Source organism: Ictidomys tridecemlineatus, chromosome 6 (assembly GCF_052094955.1).
Source record: "Ictidomys tridecemlineatus isolate mIctTri1 chromosome 6, mIctTri1.hap1, whole genome shotgun sequence".
Lineage (NCBI taxonomy): Eukaryota > Metazoa > Chordata > Mammalia > Rodentia > Sciuridae > Ictidomys > Ictidomys tridecemlineatus.
This window is the reverse complement of record NC_135482.1, coordinates 197824065-197847005: the sequence shown is the minus strand read 5'-3', so window position 1 is coordinate 197847005 and position 22941 is coordinate 197824065. Positions and strand designations below refer to the sequence as shown.

Below are 22941 nucleotides of genomic sequence, written 5' to 3'. Positions count from 1 at the left end.
CTTAAACGTTTGGTTACAGTGGACGGCTTTGTCCTCATGAGTACCCCAGGCTCAGACTTCTGGACTCTCCTCAGATGACAGGATAGGGTGGCGCTGAGGCGCTATCCCACCTCCCTGCTTTATCCCTGCATGGCTCCCAAGGCCTTGGTGGGGCTGGGCTCCAGGGCCCTTCCTCTAACTCCTGAGTGGGTGTCAGTTCAGCTGGGACAACAGGCACTCGTCCGAGTGGAGTGGAGCCAGACCCCCGTGGCTCATCCCCTTGAGGTCCCCAGCAGGGCCAGCTTTAGGTTACCAGGAAGACTTGTTCACTGCACACTCTGCAGTGTGGCCTTGCGCTCAGTGCATTTCAGGAGACAGCAGTGTGGCTACTCTGCACAGCGTGGTGGATGAGCTGGTGCGCTTCCGGCTGAAGGTCCGGCAATATGCACTGACCACACCTGAGGCTGCTGGGGATGCCCGGCGACAGCTGCTCCTGGAGAGGCGGCCCTTGCTGGAGGCATGTGATGCACTGCGCCAGGACCTTGCCACGCATGGCATCAGCATCAAGGTGAGTGCAGTCCCCCTAATTGGGCTAACAGGCTAGACCCACTGTCTCCCACTGAGACACACTCACTCCTCAGCCCCCGTGGCAGGGCCCGTGACCCAGGTCCTGCTCAGCCTCCCCTCCCCCACTGGCCTTCTGGAAGTTAGCAGCAGGCCTCTCCAGGCACTTGGTGCTACTTATCCTTCTTCTTATCCTGAAGCGGGCTGCTGTCACCATCACCGTGGGTGGCTACTCAGAACCTAAACTTCCCTTCTCTAGGACAGAAGCAGCACTACCTCCACATGGGAACTGTTGGATCCCAGGACAAAACACCAGAAGCCAGGAAGCTGAGGAAGGAGCACTCATCGGCCTTCACAAGCATGCAGCTTCTGGTGAAAACTTTATATTAAAGTTTCCACAGTGGCTACTCAGTGTTTTAGTCAGCTTTTTTGCTGCTGTGACTGAAAGATCTAACCAGAAATTTTTAGGAGGACAAGTTTATCAGAGTGCTCACGGTTTCAGAGATCTCAATCCATGAGCAGCTGGCTCTGTTCCTCAGGGCTTGAGGTGAAGCTGAACATAATGGTAGAAGAGTGAGGTAGAGGGAGGTGGCTCACATGATGATCAGGAACCACAGAGAGAGACTCCACTCTCCAGATACAAAATATGTACTCCAAGGCCACAGCTCACTTGCCTTCAGTGACCACTCAGTTAATCCCTATTGGGGATGATTCAATGACTGGATTAAGGCTTTTGGGATCTAAACCTTATTGCACTGTCTCACATGAGCTTTTGGGGAACCTTCATCTAAACCATAACAGTATTGAAATGACGTGAAGGGAGGCTGCCCTACTGGTGTCTGTCTGTAAGTCCGAAAAATGAACTTGACAGTGCCAACAGCCAGACTGGGCAGTCGTCAGCAGTCTAGGATGTGAGCTGGCTCTGCGCCCCAGAACCAGAGTGCATAGGAGGAACCTGAGAGTGGGACCCCACTGGGCAGATGCTTGACAGCTGAGGTCCTTGGAAGGAGTTGAGGAGGGGAACACAGGAAGCCACAGGAGTCACAGCTAATGTCCCACAGGGCTAAAGGTAGGTGGAGCACCATAGCTGCCTCTGAAACAAGTAGGACAGGAGGTGGCTGGCTCTTTTGGCTTCCCCAGCTTGCAGATCTTGGACCAGGCCTCTCCTGGCCCTACCCTCTTGATCCTGTGCCTGCAGCAGCACATGGCTCCATGCAGCTAAAGCCTGGCTTACTATCTCCATTTAAGCCCTGTGGCCATGAAGGCACTGGACACCCAGGTTTTTGCTAAGCATGTCATTCAGGAGTCACTACCTGGTAAACTGAGGTAGAGGGATTTCCAGGGGGCACCTGGAGGAAGACTAGTACTCCAGCACTACCCCAGCACTCCCATACTGCTGGCCAGGTCCTGGGGGCACTCCCAGCACTAGTATCTTTGGCTGAACTAGTGCATGTATGTGGGTTTGTCAAAGAACAGGGTGCAGCTAGCTGCATTAAAACAACCCAGATGATAACCCCCATCTCCCCTCAAGGACGGACTCTTGCTCATTCAGAGTGAAAGTTTAAGTAATGAAAACACGAGTTCCTATGACTTTGGCAAGTTTTATTTCCTTGGAAGGTGGCTGTCTCGGGCTTACAGGTGATTGCCGTGGCAATGCTGACAGGTGGTGGTGAGAATGCTGCAGGCAGGTAACAGGCCCATCCTTGGTCTTCTGATGTCTGCTGGCGTCCTCACTCAGGACAGCTTAGAGAAAACTCCACCTTTAAATAAGCCAGGGGGTGTAACCACCACCAGGCTTTTTCTGCTGTCCAAGGCAATTCTTCCAGATATAGATAGATTCTAAAGTTTGACATACTAGCAAATTTTTAATCTTGGAAGTTGACTAGCTTTAAAGAAAGCATGACCATCTGTCTATAATCTCAGCTACTCAGGAGTCTAAAGCAGGGGGACTGAAAGTTTGGGGCCAAATTAGTGGGACCCCGTCTCAAAATGAAAAGGGCTAGAGCTGTGGCTCACTGGGAGAGCACTTGTCTAGCATGTATAAAACTCTGAGTTCCAGTACTAGGGTGGGAACAGTATAACCACCTAGACCATTGTTAAAATTTTTTTTAAGTTGTAGATAGATGGACACAATACCTTTATTATTTATTTATTTATTTATTTATATGTGGTGCTGAGGATTGAACCCCGTGTTTCACATGTGCTAAGCAAACACTCTACCACTGAGCTACAACCCCAGCCCCATCTAGACCATTTTGAAGGGAGTGATCACCAAGTGCACAAAGCCCTCAGGAGCCAGGCAGGAAGGCACATCAAGGTCTCAGCACACTCAAACATACAAGGGCCACATCTTCTGAGAAATGGGGCCAGACACCAAGAGTGTCAGACACACCACATCACAAAACACGTTAACCCAACGTTAACAGTGCAGTAAAATGTCTTTACTGGAATTCAGAGGTAACAGTTTCTTCGGTGGACCAGTCATATTACTGAAAAGTACAAGTGACAGTGACATCAGTCTTTCCCTAGGGCCTCCTTCATGCTGTCACTCTAGTAGCTCCAGCAAGGCTGATTACTAGCCTGATTACTTCCTCCCAAGACAGTGATGTCCAACACATCAGCGATAGGACACAAGCCTCCTGGGTCATGCTCCTGTGCTGGGGTGTCATCCACCACAGGGACATTACTGGGAAGTGCATGTGCGCAGAACAGAGAAGGCTGGAGGCGTCCCAGGCTCCCCACTGCCCCTCCAGGTGTAACACCCAGGTTTCATTCGGTCTTCCCGTGGGGCCTCCAAAAGATTTCAAGGGACATTTATCACTGATAATTCTGAAACACTTTAATAAGTTAACCCCCAACAACTTCCAGTCAGCACTGAGAAGAAGAATGAGGGTGGCATCCTTGGTGGGCCTCGATTAAGACCACACTTGGCCTTCCCATAGGTATCTGGGAACGTCGGTCCTCCACAAGGAGCAGCCACCAGGGGGAGAGAAGATCTTCAGCGCCTGGCTGGGGGACGGTGAGTGCCACTCTCAGCAGCCCAAAAGCCCACCTGCTGAGAAGCCTCAGAAAACGGCGGGAAGACTCTGCTCAGTGTCATAACATTCCCAACTACATGTTCAGTCCAGACAGAAAACGCTATGACCCAAATTCCCAAGTTCTCTATTCAACCAATTTACACTAAGGCAAAACCCTCCCAGGCAACCGGTTGTTTGGGCACTGAGGGCTTGGCACGCAGATGTGAGGTCTCCAGTTCAGGTGCACTCCCCAGTCCGTGGTGCCATTTTTCTTCCGGCTGTGCTGCTCAGGTCTCGAAGAGCGTGCTGAAAGCGGCTCCGACCTCTGCAATCATGTCGGTGGTGGTGGTAGAGCGGCCACGCTTCTGGAAGGCCTGGTGGTTGCACTGCCTTGTGAGGGAGCAGGCGCCCAGGGCAGCCAGCAGCAGTGGGCTAGAGCTGGGAGGAGGGAAGGGGCGCGTCAGAGGCCTCCACATGGCCAGCCTGCAGCACAAGGGGCATGGTGGGCTACATTTTATCCTTAAGAGTCCAACTTGCAATCTCAAGTCAGCCAGGCCTGAGGAGGGCTCTGCTAGCCAACAGAAGCTCAACTGCTTGCATACTAAATTCCCTGGTGGAAGGCACCTCTGAAACATGGTGGAGGCAGGTAAGAAGGGAGAGGGACTCATCTCCCCTCAGAAGCTTGCTAGCTGTGCCTGTGGGCCTGGTTTTCCACAGTGCATACCCTGGGACAAGGAAAAAGCTAGAGCAGCCCTCTGTACCTTTGCCCTGCATAGCTGAGCAAAGCCCAAATCCACACAGATAACGCCCATTTTGGGTGTGTAGTCCCGGGTTTTCATGCACAGCTGTGGCAACATTACCATCCCAGCAGTGTCCTGCCAAGATGACAAATGGGGCCTCCAGAGGCTGGCTGTCCTCCCCGCAGCATGTGCAGCCACCATGGTCACCCTTCAGACTGTCTGCTTTTTACCCTAATATTTTGGTTTACAGAGTCCACAATTGAATTCCCAGAACAGTGTCCCTAACTGTGATCGCTCAGCAGAATTACTGGGGCTGTGAAACTCAGTGCTGTCCGAGGCCCTTCTGCCCGGCCTGATGGGACTGAGGCCTAGGCCTGGGTGTACATGCAACAGTTTCCATGGACAGGGCTGACCTTTGCCCTGGTCATTCATCTGGAACCTTTCAAGGGATTAAATGTACATGCCATTCAAACAGCTAACAAAATTAATCTCAAAGTAGGACAAACGCAGACATGGCGTACCCATTTGTCTTCTCTGGCCCAGCGAGGAGCGCCCAGTGCACCATGACACCTAGGGAACCCGACAGGAGGTCTCCTTGTCCGCCACACCTGCGGCTGCTGCCTTCGTGGTTGCACGTGAGCACTACAGAGAACACGAGAGATGCTGAGTGTGGACACTGGCACTGCAGTTAGCGGCCACTTGCTTGCCATCCCCAGCTCTTCCCTATTGGTTCTCACAAGGACGCGAGCTGACTTCTAGTTTCCAGAGGAAGAAAAAGGCACTTAGGCTAGGCTGCCCTAAACCACAGGGAGCAGAGACACCTACCTCAGACCACTGAGAAGGCCCCAAGAAGAGCAGCTGAACACGAGGTGATTCCTTCATGCCCAGCTTCTGGAGCCCAAGCCCACTCCCCAGACACATGCCATGCCTGCCTCCCCAACTTGAGGTGCACCCCGACCAACACAGCAACACACTCCAAGTCAGCCTGCACAGACGCCTCTGTTAACTGCTGTAATGTTACAGGTGCCTACACTTCTGGGAATTTTCTTTCTTTGGAAAATATTTTGAAAATCCAAAGCTCTAGTGTCTATTATAATGAAGAGTTCCTTTGGTTATAAGAGCCTTGTCTCAAAGGTCTCCAGTCTTCTGAGAACACACCTTTTCTATAAATGTATGTGTGCATGTGAGTGTGCACATGTGCACACACCCACCCCATGTATCTCAGTGCTCCTTTACCCTGATTTCAAGTTCCTAATCAGCAACATTCTTGTTAACAGTTCCTTGTTAAAAGGACCTATTGTGATGATCTACTGGCCAGTGAAGAGGGGTGACTTCTACTCTCAGAGCGAAAAGTGACACGCAGGCTCTCTTGGGCGCTCACAGCAAGTCTCTACTCTGCTCTTGCTGCATAGCTCTTAGGCGCAAGAGAAGGCACCTAGGACTCCACTAATAACATCAGCTCCAAGACTTTCCTCATCTCCTCGTCATTTTAACAAGACAGCAAGAAACTCAACTATGTGGATGCCCCACTGAGAGTGAGACAGGAGGCTGGGATGCTGACCACAGCAGCACCTTCCTGCCAGCTGCTTCAGCAGGCCAGCCCAGGCACATGTCCACCCCCACAGCCATGGCCTGACCCCTCTCCTGGCTACCACATTCTCATGCAAAACAGCGAGGAGTCAAAACCAGGACTCACCCGCTGGGGCTGACTCTGAACCAGGTTCTCCAAGGCTTACCCTGTGTGCCCATGCAGAATTGCCATGCAGAGGGAAGCCCCCACTCACCCTGCTGGCCATCAGAGATCAGGTCATGCTCTCCTTTGTGGACCACTGTCACATTCCCCAGGGCCTGGCTGAGTCTCAGTACAGATCCATGGGGGTCACTGCTGTCCACAGGACCTCTGAGCTATGACATAGGAAGACAACCAGAAAACCAAGTCTTTCAAGTCTTCCCAATAGGCAAAAGGGGCCACCACATACAGATAGCTCTGTCCCATCCACCACGAGCCTCGGCTGCTTGTGTCCAAAGGAATAGCCAGGCACCTGTTCAAGGCTGACAGATACACCTATAGCAAGTCCTCCCAGCAGATGCTTAAACTACACTTGCTCTAGAACCTGTCCTTTACCTGGTCAGACCAGAAAGTTTTCAGAAATAATAGACATTTGAATCATGACAGTTAATGTTCTCAGGACACCTGCTGTGTGAAGACAGGTGTTATATCATGTGCTGCTTCATTTTGTCCTCACCCTTTGAAGCAAATGCCATCATTCCACATTTCAGACGAGGCACTGCAGGATAGAGTGGAGCAACCTGCCAGAGTGTGCAGCAGGGGCGGCTGACCCAAGCCCACCCCACTATCATTTCCTCACTTAGAAGCACCCAGCTGCAAGAGGCATCGTGTTGCACATTAAAGTGTGAAACACATGCATGTGGGAATCCACAGAAACACAACTACTAGGCATTTGTGAGTGTGTCCCTGCAGAAATGGGCCTATAGGGACAGGCTTGGCAGAATCACACAGGCCATCCCTTCCCCTCAGCTCCTGTCCCACAGGAAGCCCCTAACTCACCACAGCTTCATAGAGCCTGCTGAACTCCACATGGTTGGGAGTAAGGACAGCCTTCTGGTACCCATGCACGAGAGCTGGCTGCTGAGCTACCAACCACAGGCCATCCTGTGTACAATAAGGATGTACTTTCACCAGGCAGGCCCTTGAGGCTCTGCACTCACTGTATGGGAAGAGGGGAGGCCACACTCACCGCATCAATAACGACAGGGATGTTTCTGGCCTTGGATGATTCCAAAATACCCTGCCCCAAAAGAAAACAGACTGATTAACAAACCAGCCACCTCTCGAGAGGAATTAAAGAAAACCAAGCAGTGCTTCAATAAAAGGTAACATCAGGTCACCAACAAACAGACACAAGATAATACATTTAATGAACCAAAGAAACAGGAGGAAAGACCCAAAGATCTGACAAGAGCCCCATAGTAAGGCAGGGAACAGAGAACTGTGAAAACAGCAGTTGGGTTCCTAGGCTAGTCCATGAAGACTCACCTGGTGTTTCCAAATTCCCAACAGGATTCAGAGATAAGAAATAAGAATCTTGGAAATGCCCCAAATCCTTAGTTATGTATTTTTTGTAATGCTTTATGTGATTTATTTACAAAGTCAACATAATCTCTACTGAAATCCCAGCTGCCAATTCTGCAAATCAACAAGCTGATGATCTTAAGGGGCACAAGGGCATGCACAGGACCCAGCAGAGATGAGAGTCCAGGATAAACCCTCACCCTTAGGCCAACTGATTTTCAACCAGGATGCCAGGCCAAGTCCAGAGAAATCGTGCTGAGGGAATAAAGCTACTGTTTTGTATGAGTCCACTCAAACACAATGTTCAGAATGGGCCATCCACTTCAACAGGTTAGCAGCTGCCAGGCACTGGGGAGGGAGTGGGGCCCAGGGGACAAATGCTAATGGGCTTGGGGTTTCCTTTTGGGGTAATGACAAGATTCTAAAACAGACTGTGGTGATAGCTGCACAACTCTATGAATTACACTAGAAACCAATGAAGTGTTCATTTTAAATGGACACATGATTATAATACTCCAATAAAAAACAGGATCAAAAAATTCAAATCCAAAGTAGTAAGAGAGACACAGAAGTATCTGCAAGAATTCTCCAGGCACCAGGCATAGTAGGGGACACATTCTTCCGAAGGGATACTATCCCTTTGAAAGAAAAATAATGAGCTATACCAACCCTCTACTATCAGTTTTAAAAACAAAATCATTCAATTCTAGTTCTCCCAGTCCCTGTCACCTGCCAGAGCTGGTTTCCCCTCAGTGACAATTCTGATAATTCATGAGTTTGAGGAACATTTCAAACCCCAACTCTCAACCTACAGGCTGGAACTGGAAGACTGGTCATGGAAGATATCTCTAAGCCCTGCTCTTGAGAAAGTCTGGTAAAGCAAATGCTCGCCTGCCTTTTTACAACTTTTTTTACCGGGCCCTGCCAGGAAAGCCCACCCAACCCAATAGCTCCTCATTCCTGCCTGCCTTGTGAACCTTTGGTCTATCTCACTTGAAAGGCAAAAGCCAAGCAGAGAACAGCCCCTCAGTGACAGCATCCCTCCCCAGTGTGTCCTCCCCCTGCAGCCACAGTGTTCAACCCTGGGACAGGGAGATGAGTCACCTCTTCAAGCCCTCTCAGCAAACGAGGCATTCAACGGAGTACTGAGGTGATGGCAATAACAGGGACACAGACCCATCCAATGTGCTGCTGATTCCAATGAACACCAAGCAGCCAGTCATGGTTGTGAGGCTCCTTCCCCAGCCTTGGCAGGGACAGCACCACTGCACACAAAGGCACAGTGGCACCCACAGGAAGGGGTCAAGACCCAAACCCAATAGTCCTGAACACACGGCTGCTTCTCCCAGGCTGCAGTGTGGGCAGGTGCCAGGCAGCTAGGACAGTCTCTTGGAGGGGAGTTCCAGAAACATGTCTGCCCAGGAGGTGGGAGTGCTCCCAGAGGAACACTGGGCAACGAAGATTCAGAAAACAAAGCTGGCATGCCGGCTCAACCTGTCTTCCTCTTCCCCAATCCCAGGTATTTATGTACGTTTCAATTTCTTAGAATAAAAAAATGCTCATTTTTTTTTCATTGTGCTGGGGATTGAACCCAGGGCCTTGTGCATGTGAGGCAAGCACTCTACCAACTACTCCAAGAGGAGGCTGAGGAAGGCTGTACAATGCACTATTTATGCCTGAAGAACATAGGGCAAGGCTTGCACTCCAAGGTCACAGTCTGAGGGTAGCCATGCTACAACTTACCTTGACACTGTCGAGGATGGGGCCATCTCTACCTAGGCCAGGCCCCACGACAAGGGCATGCAACCGGGGCAGCCACTTTTCCACCTCAAGAACAGCATTGGGACTGTCACTAGTAAGGAAAAGGTCAGAATGCTTTACTTAATATCTACATTTAGTTGTGTTTTAAAAAATTTTATTTTGAAAAAACAGACTGACAGAAAATTTGAAAAAACAATACAGAAATGTCTCCTTCTCCCAGCATCCCCTGAGTTAACATTGCATACACCCACATTATCTCATCACAACTAACAAGTCAGCAGAGGCATGTTGCCAGAGGACTGTGTCAGATTCACCAACTGCCCCGGCCTGATATCCTTTCCTGTTCCAAGGGCAATCCAGATACTGCACTGCATTTAGGCATCACATCTCCTTAATCTTCACGGACTGGTTGATTTTTAGTGCCCCAATTCACGTGCATAGCTTTCAACATTTAAAATAAGTTAGGGTAAGTCATCATGACACTAGTTTTGAGATTACCCCTGCCCTTCACCAGTTTCCATCTCACACACATGAAAGCACACCATGCACCTTATACTGTCCGGCCCTATGTGAGATGTACCCCACCTCCTGGTCCTGCCCTGCTGACGCCCACTCAGGACAGACAGGGTTTGTCATCATCTCAATTCACCTTCTTGCACAGTATCCCAGCTCAGAGATTCTGAGAGCCCACTCTATTAAGGTCCTTGTCCCCTCTGCTCCCTACAAGCTACCTATCAAGGTCACCAACAACCCTAAGGTGAGATGCAGCCATCTTTCCTAGTCTTTCTCTTAAAATGACCCTGAGAGGCACAGGCCTTCTAGAAATACCCCCAAATAGTTCTCAACTTGACTTTGGACATCCTACCCCACCGTGTTCTTTCTTTCATCCACGTTCTCTGTTCCCAGCTAGAGCCTCAGGTTTCAATCTCTGTCCACATGTGAATGACTGGCAAACCAAAGCCTTCCCTTGCCACATACTCCAATCTGACACCTATCACTCACGTCCATGTCCACTTAGATGTCTAAGGGCAACGGACAACAACTTCATCCCCACATAACCGCTACCATTTCACCCACTATAGTCAATGAAAACTCACTCAGACATATGCTCTGAGGGCACTGGGCTGCCGGCCTTTTCCATCACATCTGCCAGCTAATCCCAGGGGGTGGGGGCCCTATTTTCCTGCATAGGGTCCCTCTGCATACTGACTGCACTGCCTATGTACTGGTAGGATCCTTACCACACCGGCCACAAGAGCCCATACCTAAAAGCAGCTGACAAGCCTCTGCTTGCCCCTTATGATGACCCCACAATTGCAGGGTTTGACCCTGAATCTCCGGTCACCCACATGAGCACTCCCTGTCATAGATGTAGGCCATTCCTAGACTGTGGAAAGGCTTCCCCAGGAATCCACGGATTTCACTAGAATGTCATTCTGTGCTGCCTCCCTATCCGTCACCTGTTGGTCCCCTGTTGGCACCAGTTGGCTCCATGGTCCTCTCACCACCTGACAGACTGATCTCACTTGTCTGACTTCAGGGAAGTGCTGCCCAATGCAGCAGGTACCAACAAACACTAATGTAACTGAAATGGAATAGAAGTAAAAATTCTGTTCCTGAGGTCCACCAGCTACATTTCAGTGCTCAGTGGCATGGTCCTGGAGAGTACAGAGAACATGGACATTGTCAAGGGAAGTTCAGGGAGCCCTGGGAGCAAATAGTCACTCAATTCACTACTAACCCACTGAACCCAGCCCAAGAAGTCCAACCATTCCAGTCACTCAGCACTCACTCCACATAAAGATAAATACAGCCAGACCACAGGACAGGCAGAAGACAATGCCTGGAAGTAAAGCCAGACATCTACTGCCACCTGGAAGCTTGCTGAATTGAGATAAGAACTTGTTACTCTCCAATGGTCCCCTTGCTTTCTGCCATAGGCAACCCTGTCCCTACAAGAGGTCCCTGGACCTTGGAACCTCCAACCACTCCTGACAGGCTAGAACACTTGCATAAAATATACTGGCACTGACAGTCACCATTTTCCCATGTTTCTCCCTTCGTGGTCTCATTGTCTGTCTTGACCTACCACAGAACTACAGGCAGATTCACTAAGGTTTTCTTATACCTGATAGCACCTATCAACCAATTCTGAGCTCAGTAGGAACTTAACAGAACTCAGTGTTGGCTTAGAAATGCTCAGGGGCTGAGGACAGCTGCTGCAAGAAAGAGAATCCACCTGTCCAGACTCACAGGACTGGGTGGACGATCAGCTCCGGGCTGTAGGACTTAATCACAGGCGCCGCCTCCTTGGCACAGAAAACATGAGCCAAATCTGCGCCCTGAGAAACAAGATAAGAGCCAACTTGAGCAGGCCGCCCTCCACAGGCCCCATAAGCAGCGTCAGGCACAAGCTGCTCAGCCAATGACATGTACAACCACCCCAGTCACTTAGAACTTACTTCAAATAAAGACCAATACAACTCTGCAGTTAGACCACAACCAGATGGCCTCAGAAAAAGGCAGGCAGCAGAAGACAAGGCCTGGAGACAAAGCCAGATGACTACTGCCACCTGCAGGCAGGGCAGAGCCAAATCAGCTCAGCCACTCCACACTACCTGGGCCATGCACCTTGATCAAATGCGTGGGAAATGGCCAGTTTCAAAGGCATCGACTTTGGCTGGGCATAGTGGCACAAACTTATGACCCCAAGGACATAGGAGACTGACAGGAGGGCTGCAAGTTTTAGGCCAGTCTAGGCAACTTAGTGAGACCTCCATTTCAGAATAAAAAATAAAAAGGTAAAGCCTAGGTTCAATTCCAAGTTCTAATAAAATAATATAAAAAGCAAAGTCATCAATTTCTTACTTATTTAAAAAAGAAAAAAAAAGGCATCCCAGTATCATTCTGGTGAAGTAAAATGAGACTAAAACTAATTTTTTTAAAATGTATTTTAATTGAGTTATTTTGTTATTGTACAGGAAGTCAGGATATATTTAAAGGTGTTTCTATTACCTATAACTACTCTAAAATGTTACTGAGAATTCTATCCTAACCATTTTCTTTAATCATATTTAAATAACCCAATAAAGTAGTTTTAGGTAAACTTACCACTTTGAGAGCTGAGATTGCTGCAAAATATGGGGCTCCTGTATACCTAAAATGAAGATATTAACAGTCAAAAGAAAACAAAACAAAACAAAACTTCTGCAAGTGAGAACACATTTAACAGTAAATAACAAATTATCAATAAAAATACAGATAATAAATATAAAAATATATAAATTATCAATTAATGACTCAGACATGGGGCACACAGCACATACCCAGCACCTAGCAAATGCTCAGTGAATAGTCACACGGGTCAGAGTCAGGAAAGCCTTATTCTTGCGTGCAACACCTCTGCACCACATGTGGAGCACACACGCTAGTTCAGGTGACTTAATCACTGACGCCACCTCTCATGGTCTCTGTGCCAAGCATGATGAGGTAGAGCTGGCTGCAGGCTTCTGCAGGACAGACGGCAGAGATGTCCACCAGCTTAGGGCAGTCAGGAGGAAACCAGGCCCCAGAGCCAGAGGACCGAGGCCCCAAAGCCAGAGGACCCCAGAGGCCAGATGGGGGCCACATGAGCACTGTGCCTGCCCAGTGCTCTCATCTTACTATCTCTGTGTTCTTACAGCAAGACACCCAGCAAATGCTCAGTGTGAGTGTGAGTGACTGTGCTTACTGTTACCTCAAGCACAGAAAGAAGACCCTTGCCTAGGGCATCAGATGAGCTATTGAAACTGGCATGTCCGTTTCAAGCAGTGAAGCAAACTGGGGACAAATGCTGCACACACTCTCCAAACATGGCCTTCTCTAAATCAGTGTCACCAGAAAGTGTCAAAAGTGCAAAAGACAGGAGAAAATAGGCAACACACACACTCACTCCACACAGACTGGAGCCTTAGCCAAAAGAGCCCACTCCCTCGCCCACACCCACAGGAGCAGGGCAGCTGGCTACCAGTGCACCGGAGTGCAATCTGGGCTGGGGAGGAGCGTGGAGCAAGCTTTACTAGTGCTTGAAATGCACTCTGACCCAGTGAAAGTTCTTGAGACTGGATCCTTCAGAAATAACCTATGGGTATGCAAGGATGTATGTGTACAGGATGTCCACAGCCACACGTTAACCAAAGATAAGCAGAAGTAGCTAGCCACTCACCAACAGGGGACCAATTAAACAAATCCTGCCCCACCCTGGCAGAGAGTACCACATAACCACTTGTCAATAAGTAGCACATGTGAATCAGCAGAGAGAGATTCCAGAAAAGAATGCAAGGTGAGAAGGCCAGATGAAAGAGCACCTACACCACGGCCCCCTTAGTAAAACAGTGCACATCTTAGCAGCCTGGTAAGGCTAACAGCGCATATGTGGTGTTTGCTATCACATGGGACACCACAGGATGCTCGCTTTACACAATGTTCTAGCATTCAGATTTCTACATGCAGACTTTACTTTTATAATCAGAACAGAGGTGTTTCTTCTTTCCAAGGTTAGTCGAATAGACATTTTCACATCAAGTAACTCTACCCTAGAGTGCCACATGACTCTGGCCTCCAGGGAGGAAGGACCCAAAGCCTATGAGGCTTAGTGGGGCTACATGGGTGGCCTCTAGTCCTGAGATCAGGAGAGGGCTATCTCCTGAACCCAGCATTCCAAGGGCAGAAGAACTGCCTTTCTGTGCCAGAGTTTTCTGGACACATCCTTCCTGGACAGACTGCCGGCCAGCTGACTCACACTGCAGAAACTGCTATCTTCCAAAGGGTGTGTGTGTATGGGAGGGGCTCATCCTGGAGTCTCCTGCTGTGAAAGACATCCTGAACTGATAAAGTCAGGAGCCAGGAGAAGGAAATGCACTACCCTAGGAAGTGGGAGGAGAAAGGGCTAACCTGAACATCATCAGCAGGACTGGGTCCAGGAGAAACAGGAGTAAGATGAGGTCGAGTGGGAGCACACGGAAAAGGCAGAGCCATAGAGGAAAACTGTGAAGGAGGTGCCTAGCATGGAAGGCAGATCCAGGGACCCAACATGCACAGGAGGGGCATAAGAGAGAGGAGAGTGCAGCACCAGAAACCCAGGCAAGATGCTTCACCAGAGGGGGCTCACGGCTCAGGCACTGCTCAGACTGATGACAACAAGTAAAACCACACAGCCAGACAGCCTGGAGAACTGTACAAACATCCAAGCAAGAAAACACCACTTAGAAATCAAAGAGAACAGGACTTGTCAGAATTCCAAGGTGCAAAATGGAAGCTAACAGAAATCTAGCTAACATCTAGATTTCAACCACCTCCTAAGGAGCTGCAGCTGCAGCTACTGCCCACCATAGCACATGACACCAGAGGATCTGCAACCACACAAGAAATCACTCTGCAGAGAGATGCCAGGGGTCAAAGTATCCCTACCCAATGACTAATCTGAGGGAAGGCAGAAGAATGAATGTGGTTCATCTCACAATACAGTTAAATTTATGGTAAGTGTTCAGGTGGGATTTCTGCGTCCAACAGTGACATAAGGTCAAAGAGGGCCACATGGGCCTGGGAGTCACGTAGATGAAGCCATGTGGTAAGAGGGGCCACATCTCCAACATTTTTCCCATGCTGCTTCCTGGGTGGAAAGGGTGGCCTCCAGCTAAACTTATTCACTGTAGTTTTGGGTTAAGAAACAAAATCTGGCTATACATTTATAATAAAATACTCCTAAATATTTGAAAATGCAGGTTGACCAAAAGATATCATATAAGTGGGAACAGAAAGCAAACTGAAACACAGCAGCCAGGATAGTACTGCTTTCACTTATACACAGGAAAGTTTGTAAAGTTTGTAAATCACAGTTGCAAAGATATATAAAAGCAGAAGATAAGAATGGCCTGGGAAAAAGGTAGGATTAAACATTATAAATGACTCCAGGAATATCTTTAAATTGCAAAGTAGGCCAAGAGCTGGCAGAGTGCCTTCACCCTGGTTATGAAAGAAAAACAGGTTTCTGACTGGTGAAGACTGGTAAACCCAGAAAACCACACAGGAAAGGGCAGCTGCAAAGTCCCACCACAAGCAAAGCCCCAACACTGACACACATCAGTGAGCAGTTCCACCAGGCTTTCTCAGACTCCCCCTTTTAACCAGGAAGCTGATCCTGAAAAACACTGCTTGTCTTATCAGACGGCATTTGGAAATGATTATGAAGCTCACACTAGACCAATGATGGCTGACAGGTGAGCAGACAGGTAAGGAGGGAGGGGCTTTTTGAACACAGCCACCACTTACTCTTGGCAGCCTCCCACTATGCCTATCCTTCCGTCTTGCCCTTTGTGCTTCTTGGCAGTGAGAGCAGGGATAATGTTTCTCACCAGCTGAAAGGTATTGTCCATGTCCTTTATTGAGTGTGCTTTATGCAGTGAAAAGGTTCTTTGTAAAACTGAAAAACAGGAGAATGACATCAGTCAGAAAGGGAGATGAATACGTGTTCATACACATAAATGACAGAGACTTAAAATATCCCATTAGCCAAAACACTTTCCAAAGCTGACAATATGTATGCTATAGATTTCTACCTAAAGGTTTCACTATTTTTTGTAGGCAAATAATGTTTTAAAAAAAAAAATTGGGCTGGGGTTGTGGCTCAGCAGCAGAATGCTCGCCTACCAGGCATGAGGCCCTGGGTTCAATCCTCAGCACTACATATAAGTAAATAAAGGTATTGTGTCCACCTACAACTAAAAAAATTTAAAAAAAAATCACAGCAGGACTGGGGTTGTGACTCAGTGGTACAGAGCTTGCCTCACATGTGCAAGGCCCTGGGTTCGATCCTTAGCACCACATATAAATAAATAAAGTGAAGGTATTGTGTCCAACTAAAACTAAAGAATAAATAACTATTTTTTTAAAAAATCACAACAAGCTGTATATGTCAAGTTTATATTTGAATTGTATCAGACATTCTACTTAATCTTCTAGAAAGTTTTATCAACTTAAAAACTGATACACTCAAAAGTTTGAGTCCTCCTGTTTTCCTTAATTGTATTTTGACACTCATTTGGATACTAATTAAATAACCTAGAAATGGAATTCTAAATATAGCATATATCTTAAACTGGGTTCAAAGTAGCATATTAGAATAATTTCATCACTTCGAATTGTCTCCTAATAGTTACATTTCAATTGGCTTTCTTGTAAGCTTCTAGCAGTTGTACATTTTGCCTTGATATTCAAGACACCTCAGCCTTGAGAGGTTGATCCACTCTGTGGCACACAGTGCATGAATAGATAATAAGGCACACATCTTTCTAGACCTAAAGGATCTTTGCAAATATGAACAACAGTTTCTCAAACAAGGCACTTATTGTTTTCATCCTTCTAATTATTCCCACAGCTGACAAAAACCAACGTTTCACAAGTTCCACTGAAGACTAAAAGCTGACCCAGTTCCTCACAGATAAACAGCTTTGTTTTACTTTTCACTCAACAAACATTCAAGTATTTTCTTTAACAAGCAGATGCAAATGCCTCAGCTGATGTGTTAGATGTTCAGACCCCAAGATGAAAAGGCGTTAGTTAATATCAACCCACCTCCCTTTCATCAACATCTAAACCAAAGCAGAATGAAGACAAACTCAGATCCAGGGAACCTCCTGCCAGGGAAAAGTCCTGCTAGGCTCATCTCAGGGCTGCTCCCAGAGCCTGTCATCATGAGCTACCTTCTGCTCCTGGTGACATGGCTGCAATCCCGGCTCAAACCCAGATGTCGGCCAGGCCACAGAAGCACTGGGCCAAATCTTTCTCTCCACTGAATTCATTCCTGTGTGTCCTCAGTCACCCAAGTTTGCACTGTTTTTTCACCATGCAAAGACTAAGCAGCAAAAAAGCTCTCTCCTGGTGCTCCCTTTGATGAGCTGCATGCAAAGATTGGGAGGTGCTAGATGAGATCTAAGCACAATGTATGAATGTTGATGAACAATCTATGCAGTAATGAACACGCCTAACAGGGGCCTGTTCCACACCTTACCACACCGGGAACTGTAACATCATGACTGACCGATACAAGAATTCAGATAATGTCCACTGAACAAGAAATACAGACGCTTTTTCAAGTCTAGGAACTGTAAAAATAGAATTCAGTCACTCAAGGACTGTTCTATGCTCCCTACAACATTTCAGGTCTTTGTAAACATGGCTTTATACAAAGCACTCAGCCACATGGAAAATATCCCCATGGCCAAGTGGATTTCCTCATGTTGTATGGATGCCAGACATGCTGGTTTCAAGTTCTGTTTCCAAACTAGCATGTCAATAACTCCTTCCAATGGTTACTGAGCTATTACTTTATATTAGTCACTCATCATAATAACTACTATAACTGAGTGGATACCACGTCTAGTGTTTATAACATTTAGGAACTTTAACATTTAGCAAGGAAAGACAGTTTGGGGAAATGATAATCATTTTTACTGTTCATCACTAAATAAAAAGAAATATACTCCGTGTATACCAGACCTCAAAGGCATAATCTTCTATCAATTTACTTCCCCTAATCTGTCTAAAGAAGGACATTTTTTTTTAATATTTATTTTTTAGTTTTCAGGGGACACAACATCTTAGTTTGTATGTGGTGCTGAGGATCGAACCCGGGCCGCACGCCAGGCATGCCAGGAGAGTGTACTACCGCTTGAGCCACATCCCCAGCCCAAGAAGGACATTTTAAAAGATAGAAATGGTGCCAGGCACAGTGGCACACACCCTGTCTGTAATACTCCCAGCCTGGGCAACTTCGTGAGACCCTTTCTCAAAAATTTTTTAAAAAGGGCTAAGGGTGGTAGAGCACCCCTAGGTTCAACCTCAAGTAAAAAGGCAGAAATACATGAGTCAATACACCAACTGCCCTGCAGTGTTTTTCACAGCACATAACAATGAAGCTCTCAGCCCACAGGTGCTGTGGAAGGAGACTTGCTGGCCCCAGCGGTGCTTGCAGAAGCACTTCAGTAAAACCTCTGGGACTAAAAACAGCAAAACATGCCAAGTAAAACTTCATTCAACAAGTGTAAAACTTTTTTGTGCGTGCAGTTTTGTTGTTTTCAAGTGTCCACACTTTTGGGGCTGGGATGTGGCTCAAGCTGTAGAGCGCTTGCCTGGCATGCGTGTGGCCCAGGTTCGATCCTCAGCACCACATTCAAATAAAGATGTTCTGTCTGCCGCAAACTGAAAAATAAATATTAAAAAAAAAAAGTGTCCACACTTGCACACTGTCACATACCTCAGCACAAGTGTGCTAGCCCAACACCTTAGCACAAGTGTGCTAGCCCAACACGATTCTGATTTTTTTTTGATATTGGGTGTTGAACTCAGGGGCATTCAACCACTGAGCCACATCCCTAGCCCCGTTTTGTATTTTATTTAGAGACAGGGTCCCCCTGAGTTGCTGATGCTGGCTTTGAACTCATGATCCTCCTGCTTCAGCTTCCCGAGTCACTAGAATTATAGGCCATGTGCCACCACACTCGGCTCCACCATTCTGATTCTTGTGGCTGAGAAAGGGGAGATGTGCTAGGCTGAGTGCCCACATGCTTAAACTCTACAAATTTAAAGGCAAATAGTAATTTTTGTTGTTAATCAAATAATGATGAGTGCTCATCCTTCTCCCTCCACTTCAAGATAAGCTTCATTAAGATACCAAGAAACCCAACAAGTTGTTTGCTTGGTTTTTGGTACAAGCCAAGGCACACAACCAACCCACCAATGCAAAATTCATCTCTCAAAAATGCTGTCATATAACCAGGCATAGTGGTGCATGCCTATAATCCCAAGACCTTGGGAGGCTGAGGCAGGAGGATTGAGAGTTCAATACCAGCCTCAGCTACTTAGCGAGGCACTTAGCAACTAACTCAGTGAGACCTTGTCTCTAAATAAAATATAAAAAAGGGCCAAAGGTGTGGCTCAGTGGTTAAGCACCCCTAGGTACAGAAAAAAAAAAAAGCTGAAGGCAAACCAAATTTTTCTTTAGCAAAATTATTCACTTCACTATCCAAAAGTCAAATGTCTATCAAATGCACTCTAAATACCTTTTTGAAGAAAAATAAAAAGGGCTGGGGATGTGGCTCAATAGTTGAGCAGTCTTAGGTTTAGGTTTAATCCCTGAACAAAAGGGGAAAAAAAAAGATCAAAGGAAAGTCAGTTAAATGTCCCAACACTCAGAGTGCATCAAATTTCAGTTGGCTTACTGTCACACACCACTTGGATTTATCCATGTAATTATTTTAATATAAACAACAAAGTAATGAAGGATAAAAGGCCTTGCCAAGAGCACATTTAAAATGCAATGATACTTATATAAGTCAATTTGGCTTCCTAACAAACCAGGCTGGAAAACCTGGTCAAATCTGTTTGGGTTTCGTTGGTTTTAAAGAAGGGTGTCTTCTCTGTACCAAAAGCTCTTTAAGTGAACGTAAATTAGAAGCATGTGTCAGCATTCCTTAACTGAGTCAAGACACATCCTAACATCTGGATGGCGTTGAAGTTTTAAAGCCAAGAATCATTTTTTCAAAAAGTTCACGAAAATTCAATAATGAAACTTAAAATAAATGTATAGAAAAACCCTGCAAACTAATCATAAAGTATCTAAATTCAAGGCAAACAACTACCAACAGAGAGGGAAAAAAAAAAGTCTCTAAAGCGGCCCCAGAAGGCACCCTGGTGGTGTAAACTAAGGGGCCCCCTCAGTGCACTCAGAACTAGTCAGCTGAGGGCTGGGGTTGTGGAGCGAGGCCCTGGGTTCGATCCTCAGCACCACATAAAAATAAACGAAATAAAGGTGTCGCGTCCACCTACAACTAAGCAAAAAAGAACTAGTCAGGGGGCTGGGGCTGGGCGGTAGAGAGCTTGCCTAGCAAGGGTGAGTCTCAGCACCGCACATAAACAAAAAGGTCTACCGACAATTTTTAAAAATTGGAAAAAAAAAAAAAAAAGGACTACTGAGCAGACAACCCAGCGCCAGATCCCGTGGCGCTGACCGCGCCAACTCCCACAGCAGGGGCCAGCGAGGGAGACGGCTCCCAGCGCAGAGGACACCCACGCGACCTGCGACCTAAGCCCTCCTTCCCCCCGGCCCTGGGGAGGTGCAGGGCCCCGGGGCCTCCCGCGCCAGCGCCCCGCGCGCGCACGCCCAGGCCGGCAGAGGTGCCGGGACCCGCAGCGGCTCCAAAGGCGCCCGTCTGCGCCGCCCCGCCGGGGCTGACGAGCGAATCCCGGCCGGAGCCGGCGGACAGACGGTCGGCCAGGACGCCCCGCGCTCCGCGCCGCCCGCCCGCAGAAGCAGCCCGCGGTCGGGTACCTGCGTCCAGAGGCCCGTACAGCGCCACCGCGGCCGACAGAAGTGCCACCGCGGCCACACCAGCGACCGCAACCCCGGGGCCCGTGCGAGTGGTCATCCCCGGGCGGGCGGAGACGGAGCTTACCTCGCCCGCAGAGCTGCACTACCGCACACTGAGGACCCATAGCCCAATCTCGGCCTTCCGGATACCCGGCGGCCTCCGCGCCAAGGCCGGAACCGCAGCCATCCTTTCCTCAGGCTCCCGGCAAGCCCCGCACTGCGGCCCCGGCGCTCCTTCCGGGTTCTGAGCGGCTCCCTTGGCGCTCTTTCCGGTATCCCATCCGCCACCGCACCGCGGTCAGATCCCCAGCCATTGGCGACGCTCCTTCCGGTTCCCAGCAGCCCCAGAGCCGCCGCCGGAAACGGAATCCCACCAACTCGCCAAGGTCCAGATGTCGCTCCTCCCCTGGACCACTTCCACCAATCACGCCGGGCTTCGGACGATTGACAAGCCCAATGCCCAACCCGCCTGGCCCAGCTAGGGAGGCTAAGCGAATCGGGATGAGTCTTAAAGATTTGGGGCCTGTTTTAATTTTAATTGGTCGCTTTGGGCCAAGGAAGTTACAGAAGGTGGTTGAGTGAGACGACCCCCCGGTGGGCGAGCTGGCTGCCCAGACACCTGTCAGGTTGTCACTGGGCTGATCAGAAAGCGGGTGGAGGGCGTGCCCGTGCCTTTCCTTTCTTATTGGGCCTGAGGTAAAGCAAACTGCTGCCCCACCCCGACCCGAGCCCGCTGCCCGCCTCGTCCGCGTCTCAGCAGGTGGCCGCTCCACGGCTCCCCGCGCTCAAGCCAGCCCCCCTGGAAGGGTGTCACGGAGCGCAAGGGCGGGTTGTCCAGCGAGTCGCAGGAGTGGGATCCCCGGACACGGGGTGTGAAGCAGCAAAGTGACGGGGTTTATTGGAGTACAAGAAAGCAGAGCTCCCTAGAGGGTAGGGCCCCTAGATAGGGCTGCCCGCGGGTCCTTGTCGGGGGTTCTATTCGTTACTGATGAGGAAAACCCTTCTGGCGCAATTGAAGGTGTAAGATGCTGATTTCTTATTCCCATATGGATTGGTTTAATGTCTTTGCTCACCCCAGTTTGTCCTGAACTTGTTCCTTAAAACAAAAGAACTGCTTGAGATAAAGACAGCTCTTTGAGGTGGACTAATGTGAGGGTCGTCAGGAAATCTGCGGTCACAATAGAGTGTTGCGTGACTAGGACTTTCCAGTCAGGAAGCCAAAAATAAATAAATAAAAACTACCCTATAGGGTTTCAGTCTGGGATGGTGGGACTCCCTTCGGGGTCTCCATTTCAATCTTTCTCCTACTGCGAAGGTATTCTGACTTCTCATTCTCACCCTTGTCCCCTCCTGTTGTTGCCTGTCTCATACTTCTACTGTCATCTTATGAGAAGACACCATCACATGATGGCAGTAGCCTGAATTAGCTTCCTGGGACTGTCATGTCAAAGTGCTACAAACTGAGTGGCATAAACAACCAAAGTTTATTTTTCTAAAATCTGGAGACCACAATTCTAAAATCAAGGTTTTGCATAATGATGCTCTATCTACAGACTCCAGGGGAGGAAACTATGCCTTTTCTAACTTCCCATGGTGGTGGTCAACTCTTGACATTCCTTGCAGTGAAACTACATCTCTCTAGTCTATTTCTGTCATTATGTGACAATCTCCTTATGTGTCTCTGTCCTCCCATTGTGTTTTTCCTTTCTTGTAAGGATACCAGTCCTGTTGCATTTGGGCACACCCTAATGACCTCATCTTAATTTCATCATCCACAAAGATTCCTCCAGCCAAATAAGGCTATATTCATAAAAATACTAGAGGTTAAGATTTCAACATCTTTTGGGGGAAGGCACAATTCAGCCCATAACACCTGCTACATTCCCTCCCTGATGCCCTACAGTGACAGATGATATTTTTTGTTTTGTTTTGTTTGTGATGCTGGGGATGGAACCCAGGGCCTTTCACATGCTTAGTAGGCATTTCTACCCTAGCTCTATAATCCTTCCTAAAAGATCATGTCAGTCCTCTGCACAGAATCCTCAATTTCCTGTGTCACTCAGTAAAATCCAAAGTTAGTTTGCTTCCAACCTCTATATGATTGTCACTCCCAATCTCCTGCCATTATCCTTCTCACAACTGAAAGGAAAGCGAGGAACTAGGAGAAGGGCGAGCAAGAAATGAAAGAAGGAGACCAGTCAGAGACACGAGACCAGTCAGAGCTGACAAATAAAAACCATCTTTCCATAGATGGAGAGAGGCAACATAGGCTTGGGGTTCAAGACTTTTATGGGGGAGGTTTGGGGATTAGAGCTGGGTGAGTCCTAATGTGGGCAGTGAAGGATTGGGTTGGTATGAGGGAGCAGTGAGCCTTTCTCAGAA

The 22941-nt window shown here is 48.2% G+C and overlaps 2 protein-coding genes across 13 annotated transcripts in view; one reads left to right on the top strand and one right to left on the bottom strand.

Moving 5' to 3' along the window:
- Cars2 (cysteinyl-tRNA synthetase 2, mitochondrial) overlaps nucleotides 1-3693 on the top strand; it is a 38923-nt gene extending 35230 nt beyond the window's left edge. For 4 of the 6 annotated variants that reach the window (XM_078016336.1, XM_040281715.2, XM_021729575.3 and 1 more), the window contains 3 exons: nucleotides 341-547; nucleotides 808-915; nucleotides 3486-3693. In XM_078016336.1, the coding sequence (XP_077872462.1) occupies nucleotides 341-547; nucleotides 808-915; nucleotides 3486-3566 (396 nt within the window). In that variant the 3' untranslated portion in view covers nucleotides 3567-3693. Of the gene's footprint in view, nucleotides 1-340; nucleotides 548-802; nucleotides 916-3485 lie in introns of all 6 variants that reach the window. The other 2 variants (XM_040281716.2, XM_005316983.5) reach the window with 1 other exon arrangement.
- Naxd (NAD(P)HX dehydratase) lies at nucleotides 2131-20822 on the bottom strand. Of its 7 annotated transcripts, XM_078016337.1 has the most exons (11): nucleotides 20645-20782; nucleotides 18323-18392; nucleotides 15465-15615; nucleotides 12267-12312; nucleotides 11409-11497; nucleotides 9138-9246; nucleotides 7060-7110; nucleotides 6870-6974; nucleotides 6085-6205; nucleotides 4822-4942; nucleotides 2131-3998 (listed from the first exon to the last, which is right to left on the bottom strand). In XM_078016337.1, the coding sequence occupies exons 2-11, from the start codon at nucleotides 18327-18329 to the stop codon at nucleotides 3848-3850; spliced, it is 951 nt and encodes a 316-aa protein (XP_077872463.1). In that variant the 5' UTR covers nucleotides 18330-18392; nucleotides 20645-20782; the 3' UTR covers nucleotides 2131-3847. The 7 variants fall into 7 exon arrangements, with proteins under 7 accessions (XP_077872463.1, XP_005317043.2, XP_005317042.2 ...); XM_005316986.5 differs by lacking the exon at nucleotides 18323-18392 and having other exon boundaries at nucleotides 20645-20822; XM_005316985.5 differs by lacking the exon at nucleotides 18323-18392 and having other exon boundaries at nucleotides 20521-20655.
- Between the last annotated feature and the right edge of the window lie 2119 nt (nucleotides 20823-22941).